Source organism: Labeo rohita, chromosome 21 (genome assembly GCF_022985175.1).
Source record: "Labeo rohita strain BAU-BD-2019 chromosome 21, IGBB_LRoh.1.0, whole genome shotgun sequence".
Taxonomy (NCBI): Eukaryota; Metazoa; Chordata; class Actinopteri; order Cypriniformes; family Cyprinidae; genus Labeo; species Labeo rohita.
The window spans coordinates 27,674,125-27,698,537 of record NC_066889.1 but is presented as its reverse complement, the minus strand read 5'-3'; the positions used below and the strand labels follow the sequence as shown (position 1 = coordinate 27,698,537).

At 33.6% G+C, this 24,413-nt stretch overlaps 1 protein-coding gene across 5 annotated transcripts; it reads right to left on the bottom strand.

Annotated features, from left to right (window-relative positions):
* Positions 1-693: 693 nt before the first annotated feature.
* ark2n (arkadia (RNF111) N-terminal like PKA signaling regulator 2N) lies at positions 694-24,372 on the bottom strand. Of its 5 annotated transcripts, XR_007825030.1 has the most exons (6): positions 24,167-24,371; positions 20,609-21,370; positions 10,756-10,833; positions 10,035-10,119; positions 9,407-9,613; positions 8,196-8,311 (listed from the first exon to the last, which is right to left on the bottom strand). XR_007825030.1 is itself a non-coding variant. In XM_051092494.1 (5 exons), exons 2-5 carry the CDS (start codon positions 21,297-21,299, stop codon positions 8,146-8,148), a joined length of 1,020 nt encoding a protein of 339 aa, XP_050948451.1. In that variant the 5' UTR covers positions 21,300-21,370; positions 24,167-24,369; the 3' UTR covers positions 694-8,145. The 5 variants fall into 5 exon arrangements, 3 of the variants coding, with proteins under 3 accessions (XP_050948451.1, XP_050948452.1, XP_050948450.1); XM_051092494.1 differs by lacking the exon at positions 9,407-9,613 and having other exon boundaries at positions 694-8,311; positions 24,167-24,369; XR_007825031.1 differs by lacking the exon at positions 10,756-10,833 and having other exon boundaries at positions 24,167-24,370.
* Positions 24,373-24,413: the final 41 nt, after the last annotated feature.

The window sequence follows — 24,413 nt, the reverse complement described above, 5'->3', positions numbered from 1 at the left end:
ATGTTACAAAAGATTTTTATTTCATATAAATGTTGTTCTTCTGAACTTTTTATTCTTTCACAAAACCTGAAAAAAATCTACTCAGCTGTTTTCAACATAATAGTAATAATAAATGTTTTTTGTGCAGCAAATCAGAATATTAGAATGATTTCTGAAGGATCGTGTGACTGGAGTAATGATGCTAAACATTTAGCTTTGAAATCACAGAAATAAATGACATTTTAAAATATATTAAAATAGAAAACATATTTTAAATAGTAAAAATATTTCAGAATTTTTGGTGTACTTTGGATCAAATAAATGCAGGCTTGGTGAGCAGAAGAGACTTTAAAATCTTACTGTTTAAATACTTTTGACTGGTAGTGTATATATGGGCTTTAATTATTAAACATTATCCAGAGCACATGATTTTTACCTGGCAGAAAATTAAAAAAGCCAGAAAAACTGACTGAATGACTTACACTTAAGTATTCTAGGCAAAACCACGTTGAATTTCTAAAATAAATGATATCTAGTTTTGCGCAGTGATGTTAAAGGTTCTTTATGGAACCATAAATTCCAGTAAAGAACCTTTCATTTTAAGTTTATCATGAACTTTTTCACACTTTATGTGGTAACTCTTGTACTGTCAATATGTATGACAGTTTCAGATTTGATGTTTGTATGTTTAGACCAACAGAAACACAGTCAACCTGTTGTTTTATGTTTTTAATATTTTTTTCTTGAAAGCATGAGCAAATCACAGACAGACAGACACAGCCTGTTGGCCATAAAGGGGGTTGGTTGCTTTGAAAGACTATACACTCCATATGTCAGTCCTTACCCGTCCTAAACCCCTTCCCCCAAACACACACACACTGTGATTATCTCTGCTCCTTCTGTTCATACCTCTCACCACGACCCCTGTGAAGACCCTCGGCCCTTCTCTCTGCTCCTCCAATTATAAAGTAACACATCTCATTCAACATCAATTACACTGCTTGTTATAAAGAAACCTTTCTCTAACAGTCGCTGTACTCTAACATGTTACTTGACTTCTACCCAATATAACAGTCTAGTGTTTAATTAAAAGACCTTAACATAACATTGAACCATGTGCGAATTCATGACCTCAGTTTGATGTGATCATACTGACAGAATAACAGCTTTTAGAGAGATATTATAACTCACAGTGTTCTGTTTATACGAGTGTAGCGAGTAAATCTCTTTAAATAAAGTGTTACATACATTGTTACAGCAAAAACAAACATCGGAAAACTAAGAATCAATGAAAATAGCAACATTCCATCATATAATAAGGAGATCAAAAGCTTTTAGAAGCTTTATGATGTCATAATTAACAAAACCAAGCAAGATAATTCTAATAGAATTAACAAAATAAAGTTTAAAACACTTGATGTCACACTGTAGGAAATTTGAAGGTTTTAAAAATAATAATAATATTTTTATTTAGTAAGGATGCATTAAATTGATCAAAATTGACAGTAAAGACATTTATAATGTTACAAAAGATTTCTATTTTAAATGGTTTTTATTTATCAAGTAATCCTGAAAAAATGTATCACAGTTGCCACAGAAATCTTTGATTTCAGAAATGTTTCTTCAACAGAAAATCAGCATATTAGAATGTTTTCTGAAGGATCATGTGACACTAATAATGACTAGTAATGATGCTGAAAATTCAGCTTCGATCACAGGAATAAATTACATTTTACAATATATTCAAATAGAAAACAGCTATTTTAAATTGTAAAAATATTTTTTTACCATATTTTTGATCAAATAAATGCAGCCTTGGTGAGCAGAAGAGACTTTTATTTATTTATTTTTAAAACATTATTCAGACTGAATTAAGTCTCTTATAACATCTTGGCTAAAAATAGCAGAGCTGAGTTTGTACCATAAAACTTTTTCTGATGTAAAGCCAGCAGACTGAGCTGGCATTAGCATACAGCTGCGGGTGTCTGCATGAGGGAAACTCCTATTTCTTTGTCATTAGGGATGAACAGAGCCTCCTGTGGCAGCTGCCTAGCTGTGACCCTCAGAGGTCAAAGGTCGCCAGCTGCTTTCCCACACTGGAGTCTGTATTATACAAGGTTTGGCTGTTCTCTGTTACACTCACTCAAGTTTAACTCATTTTAATAATAAAAACACAGAGACACACACTGACAAAACACAGTTTTACTCTTTAAATATCTCTATTTATTTATCTTAAAATAGTTTTATTTATTCTACATAAATGTTCAAAGGAAGAAAGACTTGCGGAAGCAAAAAAAATATTAACACTCTTGCTGTTAATTTAAAATACTGTCAAAATGAAATGAACAAAAGTCGAGTAACATGATTAAATTAAAGGGCAAGTGTTTTTTAAATGCAGTGGAGACCTAATGAACAACCCAAACCCCTCGCGTCACATCGGACTGTCCCTCTGTTCTCTGGATGTTGGATTATTGCTGTTTTAGGATGTTTAAATCTGTATCAAATTACAAAACATTCCAGCAGGAAACACAAGACGCACAATTAGACACAAAATGCATTATGATGTCATCATAATGGAGGCTTTAGAAGTCCAATCGCAGCAGAACAATGCTGTGAAATCTGAAACGTAGCATTTAGAAATGCTTAAAGAAATGGTGTGAATGTTTTACAACGGCAGGAATAGCTCAAATTTAATCTTGTACTCACTTTTATGCAGTTCCAAACCTATACGACCTTATTCGTGGAAGACAAAAAGACTTTTGTTTTTTACATCACAATTTAACAGGAACAAATGCTGTTGAGCTCAATTTTTTTTTCTGAAGGTATTAGTTCTTTGTCTCATAACAAATATGTAATATAGGATTAAATATTTTTTTAAAGAAGTCTTTTTTGCTTACCAAAGCTGCATTTATTTGATCAAAAATACAGTAAAATATATTTTGACATATTATTACAATTTAAAAGAACTGTTCTCTATTGTAATATATGTTCAAATTTAATTTATTTTTGTGATGCAAAGCTGAATTTTCAGCATCATTACTTCAGTCTTTAGTCACATGATCCTTCAGAAATCAGTCTAATATGCCAATTTGCTGCTCAAGAAATGTATACAAGTATTATCAACGCTGAAAACAGTGCTGCTTCATTTTTTTCCCCAGGATTCTTTGTTGAATAGAAAGTTAAAAAACAAACATTTATTTAAAATAGAAATCTTTTGTAACATTATGAATGTCTTTACTCTCACTTTAGATCAATTTAATGCAGCCTTAGTGAACAAAAGTATTAATTTCTTTATGTTTTTACTGAATCTCACTGAAAATGAGACTTTAGTAGATTTGCAACATAATGCACAAGTTGCAACTAGTTTATTGGTGCTTTTTTTTAATCACTTTTGAAAATTTACAACATCTTTCCCCATTGATTAAGTGCTAAAAACCTTTAGTGGAACACTAAAAGTCAGTCGTACAGCTTCAGAATGACATGAAAGTGAATAAATGATTATTTTTTTTATTTCTGGGGAACTATCCCTTTAAATCTCCAGCTCTGAATGCATCTCTTTCATCCTGGAGGGTGTAGGACCGTCTCCACAGGAAGAGCAGAAATGACACATTTTGGGTGTGCTAGTGTGTCCACAGTCACTAGTGACAGATGTGCCCACTCTTAACTTTGAAAGGACTTCCTTTCCTTCACAAAAGCAGCCTGAACATGAGACAGCAGCTGGGACCCAGCAACTGCCTTTACTATTGAGGGCAAAGACAAACTCTGTATGCTTGAGAATGGAAATTCCCATTTCAGATGATGTGAGATCTAGTAAAAGATGATCACTTTTAATTTTTGGAAGAAGTATCCCTTTAAATTTCTCTGGTACTATCTGTTTTCCTGCTTTGGAACTTTGTTATCCCTTTTTCAGTAAGCTGTTAGTCACCTCCGGTGATTGACAGATGCAAAGGACCAATCAAACTCTTTGAGGGGCGGGTCACAGTTTAAGGCGGGGCTAAGGGAGCCAAAATGGCCACCGGCACAGCTTCAAAACCTGCCTTTAAAATGTCCTGCAGGGTTTGAGGGCGATACACAAGCTGAATGAAGCAGAGTAATTCACATTCAGGTAGTGAGTGCTCCTCACACACAGTGGTCTGACAAGTGACAATCGTGAGGAAGAACAAACAAAAGGAAAATCAAAAAAACCATCGGCAACGGCATACGGACTGAATATATTGCCAAGACTCAAACTTAAAGGGACGGTGTACCCAACTGTGTCATTATTTACTCACCTTAATGTAATTATAAACCCGTATGACTTTTCTTCCAAAGGAGATGTTTTGAAGAATGTTCACGCTGGTCTTTTCCATATAATTTTTTTAATGACAATAAAGCACCATAAAATTTGTCTGTATGACTTGCGTGCTGCATATGGACCACTTTTATGCAGCTTACTTTACTTTAATGGAAAATAATCAGCATGAATATTCTTTCAAAGCCAAGTCATATGGGTTTGAAACACATGAGGGTGAATAAATAATGACCGTTTTCATTTATCGGATGAACTATCCCTTTAATATGCACAGTTTTCAAGATGCATATTCATATTGCTCTTTGAAACAAATGATTCATATATGTAACATCAAGTAAAACACAGCAAATATCAATAAATAGCTTCAGTGGTGTCTGGGATAGCACGATGCGACCATAGAAACATTTATATAAAACAAAGTTGTGGTTAAACTGCTTACAAAGTTTATATGCAAATTAGACCCCATTTAGAAAACAAAAATCACTGCTTTTTCTCAACACACATTGATTGTATTCACAAGAAGATGATTCACTATGGTTCAAAAGTTTGGAACTCTTTTTTTTTTTTTTTTTTTTTTTTAAAGACGTTTCTTCTGCTCACCAAGGCTGCATTTATTTGATTAAAAATATAATAAAATCAGTAATATTGTGAAATATTATTATAAGTTAAAATAACTGTGTTTTATTTGAATATATTGTAAAATGAAATTTATTCCTGTGAGTCAAAGCTGCATTTTCAGCATTATTACTTTAGTCTCCAGAGTCACATGATCCTTCAGAAATCATTTTTATATTATGATTTGCTTCTCAAGAAACATTTCTGATTATTATCAGTGTTGAAAACAGTTTTTAAATACATTTACTGTCACTTTAAATCAATTAAAAGCATCCTTACTTATTTTATCAGCATATTAGAATGATTTCTGAAGGATCATGTGACACTTAAGACTAGAGTAATGATGTTGAAATTTTTTTTTTGCATCATAAAAATAATTTATTTTTTAATATATTTACCAGGGTTTATACATATACTGTAAAATGAAATTCCAGGACTTTCAAGGACTTTTCAAGCCCTACTTTTTGATTTTCAAGGACTTCAATCAGAAATCGTATTTAAGTCTTTCGAATTCTAAAATAAAGACAAATAAATAAATAAAAATATACTAATACAAAAATGGCAAAAATAAAGAGAAGCACATGTGAAGTGTTACTACTAAAGTATACTACACTTTTACTATAGTAAAGTCATGATTAATTTTCTTAAGAGAATTGTATGTGTATACTTACTTTTTGAAATCCTGATTTGAAATCCTGATCTGAAACAAATGATTTGCGATACGCGATCCAATTGGAGCGATTCGAAACGGTGAATCATTTTGCGACACAATAGTTTAACGGATTCGGAGATTCGAGAAGCTCCGTTTCACCCATCACTACGTGCTTTTTTTAAAATAGTTACAAGCGATATTAAAATTCGAAAATGAATGGCTCTTTTAATTTGCTAGTGAATCGCTTGAAATGAATGACCAAAGTCCCGAGTTTGAGTCAACCGGAGTGGTTCACCGTAAATGACTCAATTGATTCGGTTCATCAGTTGCTTTTTTCGCATCTTCAGCCATTTTTACACAACACTGTCAGTACTACTAATTGCCTAGCTCGGTTGTTTTTTTGTTTTTTTTTGACGGTATCTGAAATAAGCTAAAAAGGTATGATGTGTTTTGTATTTTGAGAGAAGATGTGCTTATTGACAAATTGTGTTTCAATAATTCAAACACTTTTCAAGTACCTCTTCAGGAATATTGCTATTTTCAAGGATTTTTCAGACCTTACATTTCAAAAAGTCAAATTTAAATACTTTAAGCACCTTGTACAAACCCTGATTTACATATAAATGTTATTTTAAATTATATTTCACATTTTTACTGTATTTTACATCAAATAAAAGCAGGCTTGATGAGCAGAAGACTCTTTCAAAAACAAAAAATTGTAATGATTCCAAACTTGTGACCACTAGTGTATCTGAATAAGAAATTCCATTGGCATAATAAAAGCAAGGGCCCGTTTCTATTACAATGCGTGATGTATGTAATGAACATGCTCTGAAAAACTCTAATGCTCAGGATACACACACACACACACGCACGCACGCACGCACGCAAACGTATTGTGAAAGCAGTATCGGGTGAGGAACACACACTCCAAGGCTTTTCTCCCCACACAGCAGAGCAGCATTAAATGATTGACAGTGAACACACACGATCTCACGCACGCAGAGCAGTGGAGCGTTCGCTCCGCTGAGAGTAGGACCAGCAGGTTTGCGTTTTTAGGTCTCGGTTAACAGCTCTTCAGCAGCTTAACAGGAAGTTACATCACAAAAAACAGGGGCCGGGGGGTTCAGCAAGCGACTCCTGAGGCCGACAGCAGGATCATGTAAGTGTGGCTGTTTTTTTCAGGGGGGCGAAGTGACTCAAAAGAAGAGAAGATGTTGAAATCTGAGGATCTGAGAAAGTGAAAACAGCCCTGATTTGCCTTATGAAATGACTGAGGTTTGATGAGCGAGTAAACTTTTTCGGATGAATCTCACGAAAACATCTCCAAATCAAATGTCAATTATATTTCACATAAAGGAAAAAAATAAATTAAATAATTAAAAATTTTAGGACGAATAACACTTTAAATTGGACACTTTAACCTCCCCAAAAAATCATGTTTTTCTTTTAAATTTATTTACTGAAATTCATTATTTTCAATGATTACCCTGACTTCATTCATAGTGATTTACTGTATTACAGAAAAAAAAACATAGGGATAAAATTATTGTAATAATAATTATAACAAAAAATTGTATTTTTAAAATTTAAATCAGTACAACATTTTAAATATTTCATCAAATTATAATATTTAAAAAAATGACAAAATAATTCAAAAATGTTTCTTCTGCTCACCAAGGCTGCATTTATTTAATTAAAAATACAATAAAATCAGTAATATTGCGAAATATTATTATAATTTAAAATAACCATTTTCTATGGTAATATATGTTAAAATGTAATTTATTCCTGTGATGCAAAGCTGAATTTTCAGCATCATTACTCCAGTCTTCAATGTCACATGATCCTTCAGAAATCATTCTAATATGCTGATTTGCTGCTCAAGAAACATTTCTGGTTATTATCAGAAATTAATCTTTAAATGCGTTTAAAGTCACTTTTAATCAATTTAATGCATCTTTACTAAATAAAAATATTATATCAGCATATTAAGAGTGACTTCTGAAGGATGAAGATTGGAGTAACGATGCTAAAAATTCAGCTTTGCATCACAGGAATAAATTACATTCTACAATATATTTATATAGAAGACAGTTATTTTAAATTGCAAAAATATTTTACAATATTACTGATTTTACTGTATTTTTTAATCAAATAAAAGCAGCCTTGATGCTTTTATTTGTATATAAAATATAAATTCCATATTCTTGATTTCGGAGTAAAATATAACCAGTTTTTGTGAGATTCACCCAGTTACATTCAGTATTAATTTCTATAAGGAAGCCCCGTATTTTATTTTTAGTATGACCTGACTTTATCGTGGGAGAACTTGGTACAGTATTTGCTCATTAACCATTACCACCCTATAAAATCTGCTGTCATTTACTCACATTGCTGTCTCACAGTAGTAAATCATGAATCAGGCATATCAAAGTGTTTCAGAAGCAAACATTGAGCAGTTTGAAGTGTTTTTCGTTTAATAAAAGCATCATTCTGTGTTCTTAGATTCAACAGTCATTATGGTTTGAGTCACTCAGCCCACCGGTCACAAGTATATGGGTGTGTATCTAAGCGTAGGTGTATATGTGTGTGTGAGAGTGTTTGATCACAGCAGGTATCTGTGCCGGTCTTCATCCAGTGTCAGATCCACCACCTCAGGAGGAGGAACCCAGCCGGACTGCGCCGAGACGGACGTCCATTGAGCCGGAGCTCTCTGCTTCCAGGAAGAAAGCGACTGGATCACTCCACCGCGAGGAAACCTTGAGACCACGCTGAAAATAGCAATACAAAAACATTAAACAGTCACAAAAAACATTTCAAGTAGGGTTTCTGCTGGTCTTAAAAAGGTCTTAATTTGCTCTTCCGAGCCAAAAGTCAAAAATTGCATTCAAAAAGGTCTGGCATTAAATGCTGCACATACTGCAAAAAATGAGTATCTCACTCAGTATTTATGCCTAATTTTCCAGTTTAAATGTGTAAACATCTTTCAAATTAAGATTGATTTACTTGAGATACATAATGAAGATATGAAATTTTGTTTTCTGAAAAACTGAATAAGATTAAGCGAATATATGCATAAAAGAAATACATGTTTGTCAGTGACATAAAAACTTGTTTTCTCACTTAAGTTGATTTTTCTGAGCCCACTGGCATATATTTTTTTTCTTGTTGTAATATTTTCCCCACTGGCAAATATTTGCTTTTGATTTAAGCATAAACTTTTGTTTAATTTCTCAAAATTGTCATTTTTTGTAGCCCAAGTAAGTGTGTCTTGATTTAAAGATGTTTAGATATTTTTGCAGTGCATGTAACATTTAATGCCATGGCTTTATGAATTGAAGACTGTCTGATCTGTTTTAATACATTTTAAGACCTGCACAAACCCTGTAAATGCTGTCAAATTTTCACTGTGTATTATAAACTAACAAATGCTTGTAAAATACTAAAATTAAATCAAATCGTATTTAATTTCAACTGAAATCCACTTATATTAAATAAAGTTGGAAGGGTTACTTTAAAATAATAAGATATTTCATAATAATGCTAAAAGTACATATACAAATGCTAATGATCAAAATCATTTACATTAGCTGACAGTTTTGTTTTGTTGCATATATATGCATATACAGTTGAAGTCAAAAGTTTACATATACCTTGCAGAATCTGCAAAATGTTAATTATTTTATCAAAATAAGAGGGATCATACAAAAAATGCATGTTGTCTTTTATTTAGTACTGACCTGAATAAGATATTTCACATAAAAGATGTTCACATACAGTCTACAAGAGAAAATACTAGCTGAATTTATAAAAATGACCCTCTTCAAAAGTTTACATACACTTTATTCTTAACACTGTGTTGTTACCTGAATGATCCACAGCTGTTTTTTTTGGTTTAATGATAGTTGTTCATGAGTCCCTTGTTTGTCTTGAACAGTTAAACTGCCTGCTGTTCTTCAGAAAAATCCTTCAGGTCCCACAAATTCTTTGGTTTTTCAGCATTTTTGTGTATTTGAACCCTTTCCAACAATGACTGTATATTTTTGAGATCCATCTTTTCACACTGTGGACAACTGAGGGAGTCATATGCAACTATTACAGAAGGTTCAAATGCTCACTGATGCTCCAGAAGGAAAAAACATGCATTAAGAGCCAGGGGGTGAAAACTTTTGAACAGAATGAAGATGCATACATTTTTTCTTATTTTGCCTAAATATCATATTTTTCTCATTTAGTACTGCCCTTCAGAAGATAGAAGATACTTGCATGTTTTCCAGAAGACAAAATAAGTTAAATTTACCTTGATCTTCAAATTCAAAAAGTTTTCACCCCCCACGCATTGTGTTTCCTTCTAAAGCATCAGTGCACGTTTGTTCTTTAAATGTAGTTAAACTACCAATCTACAGTTTTGCAAATTATTATTTAGTACCAAAATATGACGTAGTTAGCATAGAGTACTACTAAATGCCTGCTAAATAAAGATGATTGGCTCACCTGGCGTTCTCTTGAACTCCAACGATCTCCACTTCACTGTCTGTGGATGCCAGACTCACCTGAGATGGCTGGACTTCTACTGCACCTACAGAAAAAACACACTACATTCAGCAAAACTACAAAAACCCTTTTGTTTCCACATTCACTGCCATACTCAGAATGAGGCATGAGAGAACTGATGCAACACAACAGGGACAAAACGGAAATCAAATAGCACCCGACAAACTGTCTGCATTTCACTACTGAACAGAAAATATCCTGTAGTTGAGGCCAGAACATATTCATCTCAGTAAATGTGAAGGATGTCTCGGTCAGTGAGGAAATGGCTGCATCACAATTCGCATACTAAAAGTACTCGAACACAATTTGGATGGTGAAATTTAGATGGTGTGTTGCGGCCCCAATAAGTTTGCAAAAAGTCAGTTTTTCAAAATTAAAGTTCTGTCTGTTGACTGCATACTTTAAATTCATCTCTAATAACAAATCTACCAATGCTCATTCCTGTTTTCATCAACAGAAAAGTGAGAATGTGCACAAAAATCGCAAAATGCCTCTTTGGTAGTGCAAACCATTGTGCTCTAAACGCATGTATTGATGCACATTTCTGAAAGTGCTACAAGTCTGCCAATCTAATATTAGCATGTGAATTGGGACACAGCCATTGTGTACGAGTGTACAGTCAAACTACCATCCTGGAGATTGAGTAACAGTAGAAACGAACCTGAGAGCGACTGTGATTGCTGTTCCTGTTCGGAGTGAGTGTCTGAAATATCATAGTGTCCAATCACTGCAGGACCCACTGCAACACACACACACACCGTTCAGAAGATTCGCCACCATATTTGTGTTCATAATACTGCTTTGACTTTTATGATTTATTGGCCTAATTAGATACTTTGGAATCTATATCTTCAAAGTGAAACATTTAATGTTTGTGACATACAATGATATTTGTGAAACACATTTGTGTTTGCGCTGAGGGGAGCTTCAAAGGTTCCTACGAGAGTGTAAATAAGAGATTCATTGTGCAGTGTAGAGAGCTTCGTTGATTATAAGGGCACTAAAACAGATTTTAATGATTTTTAAGGGAGTTTGTAAATGAGATATTGATTTAATACAATAGTTAAATAAACAAGAAGTTAATATTAGGTGACTTACATTGTCTGACTATAACACTACTGCCTGATTTTGCTCTATTTTGTCATCAAAAATAGTCACAACTGTGCGCTGCGCATCTTCATTCAAACACAGCGGTGTTTCGTTTATGAGTGTGTTTTCAAACGAATCAGTGAGTCAATGATTCAGTTTCCCATTCATAAAGACACTGGTTTATTCCTGAATGAATCAGCTGTTCGAACAAATCAAATGAATGAATGATTCAGTAATTAAATCAGTGACTTGCTGCCACCTACTGGCAGATTTAGTTTCATTTTTAAAGTATCTTTTCAGTCATTTAAATCATTTAATTTTTCTGTATTCAATATTAAATCCATTAATCTCAACATGAATTTATGAATTTGATTGCACTCATGCCACCTCTGAGCCTCACTAAACATGAAAATACACCTAAAAGCCACTTTTGTGTTCTTCTGTGCCACCTCTGTAGTACAAATTAATTTAGTTAATACTGATTTCATTATTATGTTGTTTTGATTAGAAATTTTAAAAAGCTTAAAAAAAATTTTTTGACAAAAGATGACATACTTTTAATAAAGTTAGAAAAACGCCATTACAAAGATAAAAATCAAAATTCCCCTGTAAATCACTTTATGAGTCAAATCTCACCACATAATGGGAAGGATAATTTTTGATTATTGATTAGAAGGTGCGCCTAAAAAGAAAAGAAGCGTAGAGCCCTACAGCCCGCCTTGTTGGCAGAGGCTATTTACACTAACTCCGCCCACCAACTTGTGATTGGGTTTGTCAAAAACACAAAAGACAGCTGTCAAAATTCAGCTCCAGTGGCGTAGATGGTACAGCACGCGTCATACTTTTTTGGATGCAATCGACCACAGTCCGAATCCACCTGTTGCCAAACTTTTTTTTCTCCCTTTTCAAATCTCATATCAGAGCAGAAAGGCATTTATTTTCAATAAAAATGAAGGAAATAATCAAAAAGTTGAAAAAGTATCAGGTTGGGTTAGGGTAGGTGTAGGGACGGCTTAATACATGATTATTGCATACCGTTTTATAATGTACTACAAAACTGACGTGCAGATAACTGCCACAATTTGCAATAAATACTATAAACAGCAGAAAATCCTGCTATTTTAAGTGTAAATAGAATCTATATCTATTTGCACGCATTTAGTGTAAATAACATCCATCGCTGTTTGCACTTATTTTAAATACCATTTATTGCTTTTTGCACTTAGCTTCTATCGCAAAGAAAATGCTATTTTCACGTAGTGTAAATCGCATCTAATTGCCATTTACCCTTAGTGCAAATAGCCACTGGCATTTTTTTCCCATACTATGGAAGTCAATAGCTACCGTCAACTGTTTGTTTACCATCATTCTTCAAAATATCTTCTGAGATCAGCAGACGAAAGAACTCACATAGGCTTAAAAATAATATAAGGGGGAGTAAATGAGAGATTTTTGGTGGACTATCCCTTTAAATATCATCAAATTGGGCTAAAACATGCAGACTTTGCTCAAAAAAACTTTACAAAATTATGATTTTGTACTTTTTTGCCTCACCGTGTTACACTTGTGGTGTTCACTGCCAAAATTGACCAGAAATAGCTTATAAGTTTATCTTCATGCTATATTATTACCAAATGTGAGCCTGGACCATAAAACCAGCCATAAGTCTATATAAGTCAGGTATTTAGCAATAGCCAAAAATACATTGTATGGGTAAAAATTACAGAATTTTCTTTTATGCCAAAAATCATTAGAATATTAAGTAAAGATCATGTTCCATGAAGACATTTTGTAAAGTTCCTACCGTAAATATAGAAAAAAAAAAATTGATAAGTAATATGCATTGTTAAAAACTTCATTTGGACAACTTTAAAGGCGATTTTCTCCATATTTTGATTTTTTTGCACCCTTTTTTGATTTTCAAATAGTTGTATCTCAGCCAAATATTGTCTTATCCTAACAAATCATACATTAATTAAAAAAAAAAAAAGACCCTCATGACCCTCATGAAATATCGGATTAACCAATTTGTTTTTTCCCAATTAGTACAGGTTTTGCATGTCTTTTCTGAACGGATTAATTATTAATCTGAATTTACGCACCTGAGTTTTTGAGTAAATATTGACAAAATGATCCACACATTATGTTTTTTCCACTAAAAAGCATTTTAAAATCCCATTTAATTTCATAAAGCAACATCTGTCGAGTGAAAGAGGATATTCAAAAATGTGTCAGGACTTTATTTTATCCATTAAAAATTTACAATATGTCTGTATATGATTTAAGGGGTTGTTAAGACTACAAATAGTAACTTTGATAATAACTTGCACTGATAAACTGTCAATTTTCAATTTCCATAAACTTCTAAATTTGAATTTGAAAGTTTAAGTTCAAAGTTCAAAATTAGTTTGAAAGTTCAAAATGAGTCTATGAGAAGTGACAGCAAACCACACAAGCCCTACATTTACATTAAATCTAAACTAACCAGATAATATGAAGACTGTGCATATAGGCAAGTCAAATAAAACAGGAATGCTGGTAAAATACTAGTATATTTATTCACCAGCGAACGACAGAGCAGATATCACACGTCAATAATGTGTTACATAGACATGAAAACACAAATGAACGTCGCCTGGCACACTTTAAACGTTTGGTGAGGCAGTAGTATAGAACATTAAAAATCAATGCAATAACGAAAAAATATATTTGGAACAAATAAAAAGACATCTATCTCTGGTTACTCGTTTCTTGGTTTCTAACAGTTATGTGGAGGCAATTCTGTCCTCCATCTAAAACATTATGACACTAAACTTAGGCAGCCTGGTTATTCTTACACAAAAAGACATAAAAACGTAAACAATCTCCTTCAGACACTCTATACAGTAAAGCAGTACAGCAAACAGCTTTCAAGTCCTCCTGTAAGTCAGTAACTACAGTAAACCTTGACTATGAGTGTTTGTGTTAGTGTGTGGGAAGCACATGACGGGCGAATCTCATGAAATCTGGCCAGCTCATATTTCACCCTAAAATCAAAAAGAAATGACATGAAATTATATTTCGCAATATAATTAAATCTACTTACATGCATATTAATAATTTCGAAAACTTTTGAAAAGAAATTAAACTTAGTGTTTCTAAATATAGGCTTAATTGTCTTTATGTAAACATTAAATTCGGGGTAAATTATGACTGACATGTTTTTACGGAAATCACCCTTAAATAGATACATATAGACAAAAACGAGATCAACATCTCCTGCTTTCGACATTACGTCCAGTAGTAGTAGCATGTGCATCGCGGACTGTTTCTATTAGTGTTTGTGTGTTGTAGGTTAGTATTCAGCATAGAAACCAATGTACAGGCTGTCATTACATTACAGCTCTCCGTTGTCAGCTTATATCATGCATTTTCCGCTTTGGAAGAAGCGATTAAATAAGAACCTAAACCAATCCACAATGCAAACAAGAGTTCTTTGGTAGACATGCCGGCCCAGATGAAGACACAAAGACACATGGCAGTCGAGGAAAAACTTTAGAAGTCTCTTGTGGAAACAACGGCATGAAATAGTCATTATTCTACAGGCAAGACAAATGATTCTTTAAAATGATTCATATCCAGGTGAGTGGAAGAAAGTGGCTCTCCCAAAGAAATGAGATCGCAAAGGCACTGAGTGTGGAGGGCGGCCCTGAGATGCCAATATGGAACAATGGAAAAATGTTAATAGAAGAAAGACAGGTGAAGTTAAAGAAGCGGTTTAGGAAATCTGTGTCGGTATTTATTCATCCTCGTGTCGTTCCAAACACATATAAAATAATTATTGCCATGGAACGCAAGATTTAAGAATATCCTGGCTTATTTTTACAATGGCGATTAGGTCTGTCAACCCACAAAAATGGAAAAAAAAAAAAAAAAAAAAAAAAAAAAAAAAAAAAGAAAACAATCTGCATAAAACCCAGTAGAACTTGTGCACTATAATCAACATCTGAAATCATATAATAGGTTTGTATTATAAACGATATATAGTAAAAACTAAAATTAAACTGCTCACCAAGGCAACTTTTCTTATTTTATTTTTGTTTAACCTGATGTACTAAAAAAAAAAACATTAGCTAATAATAAAAACATTAGCTAATAATAAAAGTTAAATAAATTAAAAGTTAAAAAATAAAATGACATTTTTATTTTCCATTTTGATTAATGTGATGTACTAAAATAACTAAAACAAAAAAAAAAACATGTAAACTTATAAAAACAACACAAACTTAAAAATTAATAGTCTAAAAATAAAACCTGATTTAAAATATGAATATAAGAATATAAAATATTTTATAAGTTTACATATGTAAAACCAAACTACTAAAAATGACATGCACTAAATTGAATACAAAGTATAGAAATAATTGATGATTGATTCCAAATATATATACATTTATATATAAACTAAAAATGACTAAACCAAAATAGCTGAGGTTTAAAAAAAACAAAAAAAAACAAAAACAAATGAAAAGCATATGCAAACCTTATCTAAAAATTAAGATAAAACAAGGTATAAAAATAAAACCTGATTTGAAACGTGCAAAATTATATTAGTTATAGTTATAGTTATATAGATATATAGATATCATACAGTAAAATAGTAAGATAATACTATAGTATGATACTAAAATAATTTGTTTACTTTCATTAAATTGCAATAATATTCCTCAATTTTGCATTTTGTGCTGGATGCAAGAAAGCTACATGGGTTAGGAAAGGCATGAGGATGACTAAATGTTTAATTTGTAGGAAAACTGATCCTTTAATAGAGAAAGAAAGAGATGTGGAAGCCAGAATGAAGATGGATTTAATAAGAGATCGAGAGGAAGTTTGTGCATTGTCCTAAGCCTCCACTTCAGCGGTCGAACAGACTTGGCACAGTTGTATTGCGTCAACGTTCTTTAAACGTTCGGTTCAGACGGCTCTGCGTTTCCATTGACGCCGGCGGGCTGCGGCGGCGGTGGCACCGTGATGGCGCTGAGTCGAGCCATCTGATAGGCCGCCAGAGTTTCCTGCGACTCCGACGACGGCAGGAATGAGCTAACGTGGCTCCGGCCCTCTTGGTTTTCGCTGGACGAAAGGTCATCGTCCGAGTGCAGGCGGGTCAGTCTGTCCATCCACACGCGAAAGCGCTCCTCAGTCTGTCTCTGCATGGCGGCGAATCGCGTAAGAGCTTCCTCCAAGACTCCGCCCAGGGTTCCGCTGGCCACGCCCATGTCGAGTTGGCCCCGCCCACGCGCTGATGCTCCGGAAGCGTCGGTTCGGCGATGGCCAGCTTAAAGACAGACGGCAGTGCCGAGAGAGAGACGTCAGACACACAGGAAGGCAGAAAGCGGCGGCGTTATTGCGTGCACACCGGCGAGCATGCTGGGGACAATCATGCAGCTCTCGCAGTGCATTCTGGGTACAGTTCACCAACGCTCACATGACTAAAGACGGCTTAAAGATCACACAATAAGGTAGAAACCAGCATTTTAACCAGTGGAACGCCAAACAACCCTTAGGATATTACATGTGAAGAAAGTGCAACAACTAGAGATGTTCATAATTAACCTGTCTGAAAGACTAGTCAACTACTGCTGGTTAAGCTTGTTTACAGTCGTATATCAGAGAGCAGATGAGTTTCTTAACAATAAATGCCATCCTGAGGGATAATCAAGGATATCAGGATACTACACAAACCTAATCACAGAATTCATGGATTATACGTAATAACAGTAATGTTAGTTTTTAAATGGTGAATAGGGGTGGGTGATATATTGTATCTATTGTATCTATCGCAGTTACATGTGACATTGCTGTGCTATATGGTCACACAAGCGTATCGTTTGCATGCATTTTAAGCACTGCGGTTTAAAAAGTGATTTAAAGCTGTTAAAGTGCAATCAGAAGTGAAAGAACTCATTTCACTATACACACAAACAGCTGAAAGCAAACAGCTGAGAAAGAAAACATGTGTAACAGTACATTGGATCCAGGCAGCTCTTAAAGTGACAGCGGTCTAATATTCCTGCTGTCTGTTATTCATATTAATCAAACAAAAGAGAGAAAATCTCTCACTGCTTTCAACTAAACTTTCACTTTTGTAATTTAATAAGTAGTAGTATATATTTCATTTACACAGTGATGAAAAAACTGTTTTTATACATTTGATTACTTGAATGTATGTAGTATTTCTTATTTATTTGTTCAACTGTAGTTTTTCGTCCTATTGCTTATTAGTTTTTTTTTTTTTTTTTATTGCTGACTGCTTGTCTTCAGTGAGCTTGAGTTTTCTTTTATAATTTAGGCTAGAATTTTTTTTTTTTAGGGCTGTCAAACGATTAATCGTGATTAATTGCATACAAAACAGTTTGAGTATGCATCACGTGTGTGCACTGTGCGCAATTATGTATATACAAATACACGCAAATTAATATATATTTAAGAGAAATATGTTATGTACAATATATTTGTATTTGTCTATAACAAATTAAATAAAATTTTAAATAAGCACATATACTTGCAAATATTTCTTATTTACATATATATCATATCGCCCACCCCTAGTGGTGAATGTGTAGATTTTTAAAAAAGTGATGATTTTAAAAAATGAATTTAAAGTCATAACATGAGGGGAAAAAACCTTTGAAATGCTGCATGTGTTATTGTTAACTAAAACTATGAAAAGCTGTGTTTAGTAAAATAAAGCAATTATATATAAATGTTACTTAAATTGGATGCAAAACGTAAAAGAAACTTGGAAATGTTGTCTGGTCAATTAACTGAAATAAAATAAGTTGAAGATGCATTAAAAATATTACTACGTAAATGTAAAACCGAAATTAAAGCCATATAAAAATGAATAAATATTACAAAAATTACTAGAATTAAAAATACTAGCCAATTCAAAATTCAAATTAAACAGAAAATACAAAAAATAAAAATTATAAATATATAAAAAATAAAAGCAAATCGAAAATGTTAATAAATACTACAGTTGTGTATAGTTGCTATAATACATAAAAAAAACTCTGCAAATGTATCTGCTTTTTAAAAAAAGTTGCTAAAAAACTAAAAACTGAAACTACCAAACAGGCCTTCAAACTTCATAAATCTGTACAACTAATACATTATAAAATTATGATATGCTCCACAAACAATCACATATACTGAGATTCAACTCCTGCCACGCCAACAATGTGGCCCCAAATAGACAAACGCCCCCTGGTGGCCTCAATGACAATGCTCCTAACTAAAAAGTACTATGCAAAAGGATAAATTAACAAAAACTGCAGACATTACATACACAAACCACAGATAAAAGACACAAAGACAACAGATACTGAGGCAACTGAAAGACAAGACAGAATGAAGAAAATCTTGTGATATTCCAATATGCAAACCTTTCATCCAATACCTGGTATAATTGACCTCCAATCAAACAGACTCACTGTTGATCATAAATATACTTGATTATACCGTCACTGTGCATAATTGCTCTTTTAGTGAATATCTAGTTCTAGTACATTTGTTGGCAGAAAAGCTTTAGACTATTAAAAGTACAAAATTGTTACCCAAATTAGCTGCTGTGCATATCATTATACTTGACCTTGGATTTTAAAGCTTTTTAAAGCTAGTCAGAGTTAGTGGTCATCCTGGTAGGTCACTAAAGACTGAGGTCAGTGTAAGGTCAGACCGCTGTTGTATTCTGATAGCGGAAAAATGTTCCTCACCTGCCGCTTTGCATATGAGGTCATTCAACATGCATGCACAGTAAAACACACCTGACCGCTGCAGGAGATCCGTCATGTGTTGTGATGTGTTGTATGTGTGATTTGCCTGATCTGTGAGTGTGTGTTGATTCAACCGTTCCGTCATTCAACATGCACCGGACAATGCATGAGAGAAATGATTCAAAAATTCACTGCAGGTGTTGGTTTGTCTCAGGACTGCAGGTGGGAATCTTCAGGCACCTCATGATTCAGTTTTGATTCGATTCAGAGTCACAATCTGATTCCAAAACGATTTTTGATGCATCTCAATTTTGCCAGCAACAGCACAGAGTTGAAAATCTTTAGCGAGATTTTATACTACTTTAGGCTATAATATGCTCGCTCTCATCCACAAACAGAAATAAAAATAAGTCAGTATGATACAAAATAATCAATTTAACCTCCTCCCAACAACTTTTTCTTAATCAGTTAAAAATAACTAATGCCTATCAATTACTGGCACCATATAGTTATTTTATTTTATTTTATATATATATATATTATTTTTTTTTTTTACCTAACAGCCATTAAGTGCAATGTCAGATAGGACAATAATATTAATAAAATAAAATAATAAATAAAATAAAATAAAATAATAATAATAAAATAATTCATTAATTTAATCATTAAAAAAACATTTATTGCTGTGACTTTACAATAAACTATATTTTTGTTTGTTTTTAGTCATTAAGTGAAATGTTCAGATTATTTACTGTAACATTAATAATAACAACAGTAATAATAAATTAATTAAAAAATACACAAAGATAAATTAACATTTAAAAAATATATATTAACAGCCATTAAATTTCAGATAGAAAATGTATAAATAAAAAAAATATAATAATAATAATAATAATAATAATAATAATAATGTAAAAAATGTAAAAGAAAAATATAAATTTATTGCTGTGATGTGTTTTTTTTTATCTTGTACTTTTTATTACTGTTTTTCTTTTCTTTTTTAGTCATTAAGTGAGATGGTCAGATAGGCACTTTACTGTAATTAACATTAATAATTATATTAGTAATACAAATAATTACACAATGACACATTTAAAATAATAAATTATAAATAAATTATTGTAATTTACTGGCACCGTTATTTTCTTAGACATTAAAAGTGAAATAGTCAGATAAGTAATGTTTTATTGTAAAAGAAATTATTATTATTATCATCATCATAATCATCAATAGCGTAATTACTAATATTATTAATAAAAATATTGTAATTTACTGGCAATGTTATTTTCTTAAATATTAAAAGTGAGATGATCAGATTTTATTGTAAATAAATTGATTATCATCAACATCAATAGCATAATTACTAATAATATTAAACTAAAAATAAAAAATCTATTACTTTAATCTAATGATTTAGTTATTTCTGTTAAATTGCAAAAAATAAAACAAATTAAAAAAATGGTTTCACTGGGTGTCAGACACCTAATAACAAGAATCATACTGGTGTTACATGAAAAAAAAATGAATAACGAATATTTGTGGATCAATACAGAACCATCCGAGAAAGAACCGTGATGCATCAGCGAATCGTTTTGTTCAGGATTTGTTTGTGTGCTGAATGTCCATACCAAGTTGCCTAGACAAAAAAAGCGGTGTGTGTTGAGTTACCTGGTGCGTGAGAGTTGATTGTCTCTCCCTCGTTGTCGGATGACGCCGTTAACGGCGAGGATGATGACGAGTGGGCTGTGATGTCGCTGTCGCTGGTGCTGCTGTCCTGGAGCACATCAGGTTTGCGTCGGGCCGCCGCCTCTCGTTTCTGTCGCAGCTGTCGCATGCGCTGCTTCTGCTGTTGGCTGCGTGGACCTCTGACTCGCACGCGCCCGTTCACCTGCTTCTCCTGGCAGCGGTTCTTCTTAGCCGCCATGGCCACGGAGGACGTGTCGCTCTCCGAATGCGAACGCCGCGACTTCCTGCCGGCCGTCTGAGCGGGCGCGGGCGCTTCCTCCGCCGACGAAAGCGTGTCGGAGTCTCCCAGATGACCGGAGGAGGACGGCGACCGCAGGCAGACGGAAGAATCGCTGTCTTCCTGCGCACAAGACTGGGCGGCGGCCGGGGGCGGGTCTGTTTCCGACGGCTGCCCGGGGGCGGAGTCTCTATGAAGCTCCTTTAGTAAGCATGGCATGGAGAGCAGGCCAGGGGCCGGCTGTTTGTCGGGACTCTGCGAGCTGATTGGCTCGTCGCACGCCGGAGAGCTAGTGGGTGTGGTCTCTTGTCTCAGAGGCATGTCCTGCTCCTCTGCTGTGGCCCCGCCCTCTGTGGGGCATTCAGGGAGCTCGTTGGCCTTCTGGGCATCAGTCATCTCTGGGGGGCGGGGCCAGGGGCGGAGTCTCTGAAGTGGCAGTTGATAGGTGATAAACAGGGGCAGTTGACCTGGAAAACAGGAATTGTGTATCAGCTGACAAATGTCAAATGTTTACATGGTTACACTCCATTTCTCATTATTTAACCACTACTGGGATACAGTGGCTTTGGGTAACCAACCTCTCGCTAAACTATCACGCACCAGTGAAGATCTTATCAACCTCTCTATGTCATTGGACTCCAATGCACAATGCTCTATTACACAAGAACCTGGCCTTGAAACCGCTTCAAAACTTCATGTGCATAAACAAATTTTTGCTGCGATCACATGCATGAAAACTTCATGAAATTATTTCATAAAAACAGCAACTTACATGCAATATTTTCAGAACTAGAAAAGTTTATGATTACACTGACATTTAAAAGTTTGGAATCAGTAAGATTTTAGGATTTTAAGAAGGATAAATAATTGATAAAATGTGACGGCATAGACTTACTGTTAGAAAAGATTTCTATTTGAAATAAATGCTGTTCCTTTTAACTTTTTATTTATCAAAGAATCCTGGAAAACTATCACAGGTTCCCCCCCAAAAAATTAAGCAACAGTGATAAGTCAGCATATTAGAATGATTTCTAAAGGATCATGTGACACTGAAGACTGGAGTAACGATGCTGAAAATTCAGCTTTGCATCACAAAAATAAATGACATTTTAAAGTATATTAAAATAGAAAACCATTATATTAAATTGTAATAATATTTGGCAATATTACAGTTTTTTCCCCATATTTTAGATCAAATAAATGCAGCCTTGGTGAGCAGAAGATACTTTAAAAAAAAAAAAAAAAAAAAAAAAAAAAAAAAAATCATACTGATCCCAAACTTTTGAACGGCAGTGTATATAAATATGTACGACTTAATGAATAAAAAAAAAAAAAAAAAAAAAATCTATAAACTTTATACTGACAACATAAATATTTGTGACTTTTTTTTTTTTTTTTTTTTTTTTTTTTTTAATCTCACAGGTTTTCCATGGCCTGCGAAACAAAACACTACACACATTTAAATTAACTAACATACTATCATAGTTTTTATTAACATTTTAAGTCAGTTTTTTTATTTTTATATTTTCCATTTTAGCTAAAGTTCTAGTAATTCTGTTTTTAGTTTTGTTTTAATTTAAGTTTTAGAATTAGCTATTTTAGCTAAATTCATATCTGAAATGTTTCATTTTTTACATTTTATTTCAGTTCCAATTTATTTTGAGTAATATTATCATTATTATATTAGTAATATTAACTATGATGACCTTAATAAAAACTGGGAAAATGGGTAAAAGAAAATTACAGAACTTTAAATGGAAATAAAATGTAAATTCTCTCATGGGTTTTCAATAACCTGTGAACCAACACTACTCTCCAGATACGCAAAATCTAAACTTAACTACATTAAACGCATGGTAGTGTTTTTCACTAACCACCAAAGCACTCCACACATATCTGGACATACACATATATACACATATATAAATATATATATATATATATATATATATATACTAAGACTGTATGTGTATATACACACACACACACACACATATATATATATATATATATATATATATAAAATGATGATATACACACATATATACATATATATATACCAAGAGTGTATGTGTATATACACACACACACACACACACACATATATACACACATATATATATATATATATATAAAATATGATGATATACACACATATATACATATACTAAGAGTGTATGTGTATATACACACACATATACATATATATATATATAAACACACACACACACACACATACATACATATATATATATATATACACACATATATACACATACTAAGAGTGTATGTGTATATATATATATATACACACACATACATACACACACACACGTACACACATATATACATATATATACTAAGAGTGTATGTGTATATACACACACACACACACATATGACTTTCTTAGGTTATAGCCTTGAATATATATGTTGCACATGCAAACATTTTCAGGTATTGCAGATATTTTCTAATTATTGAGAACCAAATTTAAACAAATCTAACTTTTTTATTACTGCACTGACTACCTCAGATCAGATTGCATTATAGGACCATGTTTAACAAACTGCAGCATCATAATTTTAGATACCCACGTCAAACTATCAAAACGAGAAGTTAAAATATAGATTCTGAAAGCTTCTTACACGGTCTGAATGAAGGTTCCTGTTTCTTTACGGTGATAATAGTCTGGTTACCATGGTAAATTTTATACGAGTCTCCATAACATGACTAGTTGTCGCGCAGGCACCTTGAAACTCGAACCGCTCTATCAGACAGCCATCATCAATGCATCATGTATGAACCAAGTCGCTGTTAATGACGCGTGCAATAGCGTGTTTATCAGCCCGTCTTGTTTGCAATTAACATACATCAAAGTACACTTCCTCAAAATCCCAGAATCGGTTTATAAATCGTAGTGCGTGCGTGCAATTCAACGGAACTCAACGCAGTTGTGAAAGAAATAAACATAACACTGCTCTTAAATACTTATAGAAATGAGAAAATGCTAATAAAGACACTGCAGCACAAACACTCATCCTGCGACACACTGTTGCTGTAACACTCTCAGTGTATAAGCTGCAAAACTGCCGCACTTTAGCCGCTACATTTGCACGTCGCGTGGATATAACACGCATTTATGCACGTATAAACGCGTGCATTAATTAAAGCGAAAGTAGATTTGGGTCAAAACTGCAGTAGAGGCTCAAAATGGAAGGGCGCAGTGATAAGAGCGCGCTCGATAGCCGTCGACAACAGCTTACCTGGTTCAAATCTGTCCTCATGTGTGTGTTCTCTGGAACATCTCAGACTCGCAGCACCATATTCATGAGGAAAAGATGAGGTTCTTTGAAATTTTATAGAATAAATGCTGTGTGTTCTCGACTTTCCGACCGCTTTAGCACAGTTTGCTAATTTAAAATGTCCCCACTAGCCGTCGCTGGAACAAATGTGTAGTCGTCATTTCCGCTGCGGCGGAGGCGGGAAAAACAAAGGCGCCACCGTTGGATT